General features: G+C 55.9%; 1 protein-coding gene across 3 annotated transcripts in view; it reads left to right on the forward strand.

The window, feature by feature from the left end:
• SEZ6L2 (seizure related 6 homolog like 2) overlaps positions 1 to 4,520 on the forward strand; it is a 28,281-nt gene that overhangs the window by 19,591 nt on the left and 4,170 nt on the right. For 2 of the 3 annotated variants that reach the window (XM_017519155.2, XM_017519156.2), the window contains exons 10-12: positions 457 to 595; positions 1,411 to 1,607; positions 1,927 to 2,121. The exons of the other annotated variant lie outside the window; for it this stretch is intronic. In XM_017519155.2, coding sequence (XP_017374644.1) covers positions 457 to 595; positions 1,411 to 1,607; positions 1,927 to 2,121 — 531 coding nt within the window. The remainder of the gene's footprint in view (positions 1 to 456; positions 596 to 1,410; positions 1,608 to 1,926; positions 2,122 to 4,520) is intronic. 3 annotated transcript variants of the gene reach the window in all.

Here is a 4,520-nt window from a genome sequence, read left to right on the forward strand (position 1 = left end):
AAAGAAACAGGTGGATCAGGCCGGGCACAGAGGCTCACCCCTGTAATCCCAGCACTCTGGCAGGCTGAGGTGTGTGGATCACCTGAGGTCAGGAGTTTGAAACCAGCCTGGCCTACTTAGTGAAACCCCATCTCTACTAAAAATACAAAAATTGGCCAGGCGTAGTGTCGTGTGCCTGTAATCCCAGCTACTCAGGAGGCTGAAGCATGAGAATCGCTCGAACCTGGGAAGGCGGAGGTTGCTGTGAGCTGGGATCGCGCCACTGCACTCCAGCCTAACGACAGAGTGAGACTCCATCTATAAAAAAAAAGAAAGAAAAGAAAAGGTGGGTCATAGATAGTAGGAAACAAAACAAGCGAGGTGATGTGGTGTACGAATCAGGAGTGGTGAGGACCATGGTGAAGTGGAGATGGCATGCTCACCTGGGTCCCAAATCTGACACCCCTTTTTCCCTAGCCATGTGTGGAGGGGAGCTGTCGGAGCCAGCTGGCGTGGTCCTCTCTCCCGACTGGCCCCAGAGCTATAGCCCAGGCCAGGACTGCGTGTGGGGCCTGCACGTCCAGGAAGAGAAGCGCATCTTGCTCCAAGTTGAGATGTATGTTTGGGTCCTGCAGAGGGTGCGACGGGTGTGGGCTCAGCAAAGTGTGGTATCCCAACACACTAGCCTGCATTCTGAGCCTGCCTGACTCTTCCGTATCTACCCAGAATTCGGTGGATAGGCTGGTGCACAAAGGGTTCAGGATAGAAGTGGGAGAGCTGGGCTCAAATCACGTATTAGCCGGGCAACCTCAGACACATAAATAGGACAATGCAGCCTTCCTTAGGGGCCATTGTGAACAAGCAGCTCTGGCCTGGTGCTTCTCACTCTTTGGAGGTTTCTGAGGCTGCCCCTGGAGCGATTTCCAGGGACACAGACCCAAACTACATTATCATCAGCAAGTTGGGGAGGTCTGGGGAGAATCCAGTGAGCTGAATCGGTAAGGGAGGGTCCTGAGACTGCGCTGAAGCTGAGGTGGGAGTGGCTTCAAAGCCGGTACTCCAGCGGGGCCTAGAGTTGTGCAGGGTGGTAGCAAATGTGGTCTATGATTGGCCAGAGCTGGAGGTGGGCTAGTCTGTGGTTCCCATGGTGATGGAGGAGGACTGGACAGTGGGCGGAGTTAGTAATGAGCAAGGTTAGGGATTGGATAGTAGGACATGGGAGGAGCCATAGAATGGGGGGAACCCTGAGGCACTAGCATAGGAGAAGCCATGATTGGTCAAAACGGAGGCGGCCCCAGACCTGGATAGGAAGATATGGGCGGGGCTGGAGAGTAGGAGGGGCTACCGATGAGCAGAGTTGGGGATTGGGCAGCGCTGGATGGGAGGGGCCAGTTGCAGTCCCGCCCCATTGTCTGGTCCCACCCCCTGCAGCTTGAATGTGCGGGAAGGGGACATGCTGACTCTGTTCGACGGGGACGGTCCCAGCGCCCGAGTCTTGGCCCAGCTGCGGGGACCTCAACCGCGCCGCCGCCTCCTCTCCTCTGGGCCCGACCTCACACTGCAGTTTCAGGCACCTCCCGGGCCCCCAAATCCAGGCCTGGGCCAGGGCTTCGTATTGCACTTCAAAGGTACTGAGGGATAGAGTCCCAGGATGGGCAGGGATCGGGCCCCGCCCCTGCCTTACGGGTCGGGCAGAGATCCCGGGAGGTGGCCGGTCGCGGCTTGTAATCCCAGGGCCTTGGGAGGCCGAGGCGGGAGGATCACTTAAGGCCAGGATGTTTAGACTGCAGTGAGCTATGCTTGTGCCACTGCACTCCAGAGCGACAGAGGAAACCCTATCCCTAGAGAGAGAGATCTCGGGGGGGAGACACGGAGCAAAGCCTCCGAGGCTGAAAGGGCTCCCGGAGTTAAACGGCAGCCTCCAAACTAGCCCTTCCTCCCCTGCAGAGGTCCCGAGGAATGACACGTGCCCTGAGCTGCCACCTCCAGAGTGGGGCTGGAGGACGGCGTCCCACGGGGACCTGATCCGGGGCACTGTGCTCACCTACCAGTGCGAGCCTGGCTACGAACTGCTGGGTTCTGACATTCTCACCTGCCAGTGGGACCTGTCCTGGAGCTCCGCGCCGCCCGCCTGCCAAAAGAGTGAGCCGGCCCGGCCCCCAGACCCTCGGCCCCGCCCCTGCACTGTGGGTCCCGCCCCTGCCCTGTCTTATCTCTGTCCTCGTGCCGTCTGGGTTCCATCCCTTCGCTCAGGGTCCTGCTGGATTTTCTTCAGGCCCCGCCCCCGTGTCCTTTAGCTCTCATTTCTCCCCCCCACCCCCGTGCCCCGAAACCGTCCCCTCTGTGTCCTCTCTGGGTCACCCTCTCATCTTTTCCGGGCTGCATCCCTCCTCTTTCTTGCACCGACCTAAGCTCAGTCTGTGTTTCCTCGTCTCATGCCACACTCCCCGTCCCATCCTGACCCCGCCTCTACGGCGCCTGAGTTTCGCCCCTGAAAGGGTTCTGCTGGGGTTCCCACTGGGCTCTGCCCCGTCCACGCTTGGCTCCACCCTTCCTGCCCCACGCCCCGCCCCAATTCCACAGTCCTCTCGGTTGAAATTCTGGGAAGCCACTTTGCTAGGACCAAGGCTTGTCAGAGCCCTTGGTTTATTTGAATGCCGTCACTGAAGCCCTGTGCTGGGTTGGGGTTAGGAGAAGGGGGTTCGAGCCCCTGCATGCCCTGATGGAGCTCGCAATCTGGGAGGAATAGGCAGGTTGGTGATCAGTGGATGATTTCGGGCAAGGCACTTAGCATTTCTGAGCCCTGGTTTCCCCATCAGTGGAGTAGGACTCAGGTTGTGAAGCGCAGATGGAAAGTTCACAGGGCGGATGCTGTCTGGGCGAGGAAAAGGGCCGTTGGGAGAGCAGTGGGCTCAGTTTCTCAGGGCTGGGGCAGGAGATTTCACAGAGGAGGTAACATTTAAAGGAGCTGGGAGTGTGCATCTTTTGGAAGAGCAGAAAGGGGCCAGGCACGGTGGACCACCTAAGATCAAGAGTTCGACTTCACGTTTTCCTAGCACTCACTCCTGTAATCCTAGAACTCTGGGAGGCTGAGGCAGGTAGATCACCTGAGGTCAGGAGTTCGAGACCAGCCTGGCCAACATGGCAAAACCCCATCTTTACTAAAAATACAAAAATTAGGCCAGGGGCGGTGGCTCATGCCTGTAATCCCAGCAATTTAGGAGGCTGAGGCAGGCGGATCACCTGAGGTTGGAAATTCGAGACCAGCCTGACCAACATGGAGAAACCCCGTCTCTAATAAAAAGAAAAAAAAAAAAAATACAAAAATTAGCTGGTCGTGGTGGCACATACCTGTAATCCCAGCTATTTGGGAGGCCGAGGAAGGAGAATCACTTGAACCCGGGAAGTGGAGGTTGCAGTTAGCTGAGATTGAGCCACCGCACTCCAGCCTGCATGACCAGAGTGAGACTCCACCTCAAAAAAAAAAAAAAAAAAGAAAAAGAAAAAAAAAGCAGAAAGGAATGACAGCTGGTCACTTTCTCCAAATTTTGGGAAGCCAGCCGTAAGGACATGGGGCTGTAGTTTTATGTGGTATCTGGAAGCAATGGTGGGACAAAGGCGAGAAGCTTCAAGAAGCCAGATTTGGGCTGGACACTCCCCACCCTTGGAAGGATTCACAGGCTGCTATCAGGCCTGGATGGGGCTAAGAGTTCAGCTGGCCCTGCTGCCTTGGGCTCAGGAGGGAACCTGTCCAAGGCAGCAGATTGAGCCTGAAGGTGTGCCAAGACCCACATCTCTGAGTCCCTGTCCAGTGCTCCATGGCTGTGACCTGTGCAGATTCCAGCTCTGCCATTCCTTGGCTGAGTGACCATGGGCCTCAGTTCTTTGACTGCCCTGAGCCCTGGGTTCCAAGGGAGATGACATTGGCATTGCCAATGTGACATTGCCCTTTCAGGATAAACAGGATTAAATATTATGTTTGTACCAGGCGTGGCGGCTCACATCTGAAATCACAGTGCTTTAGAAGGCCAAGGTGGGAGGATCACTTGAGCCTAGGAGTTTGAGATCAGCCTGGGCAGCATAATGAGATCCTTTTCTACAAAAAATAAAAAATATACCCAGGCATGGTGGTGTGGGCCTGTAGTCCCAGCCACTCAGGAGGCTGAGGTGGGAGAATCGCTTAAGACCAGGAGTTTGAGGCTGCAGTGAGCAGCCTCACTTGACAAAGCACTCCAGCTTGAGTGACAGCAAGTTCTTGTCTCCAAAACAAAGAATTATATTTGGGGCCAGGCATGGGGGTTTACACCTGTAATCCCAGCACTTTGGGAGGCTGAGGTGGGTGGATCACCTGAGGTCAAGAGTTCGAGTCCAGCCTGGCCAACATGGTGAAACTTTGTCTCTACTAAAAATACAAAAATTAGCTGGGCATGGTAGCGAACACCTGTAATCCCAGCTACTTGGGAGGCTGAGGAAAATTGCTTGAACCCAAGAGGCAGAGGTTGCAGTGAGCCGAGATCGTGCCTCTGCACTCCAGCCTGGGC

Source organism: Cebus imitator, unplaced genomic scaffold (assembly GCF_001604975.1).
Source record: "Cebus imitator isolate Cc_AM_T3 unplaced genomic scaffold, Cebus_imitator-1.0 Scaffold729, whole genome shotgun sequence".
Taxonomy (NCBI): Eukaryota; Metazoa; Chordata; class Mammalia; order Primates; family Cebidae; genus Cebus; species Cebus imitator.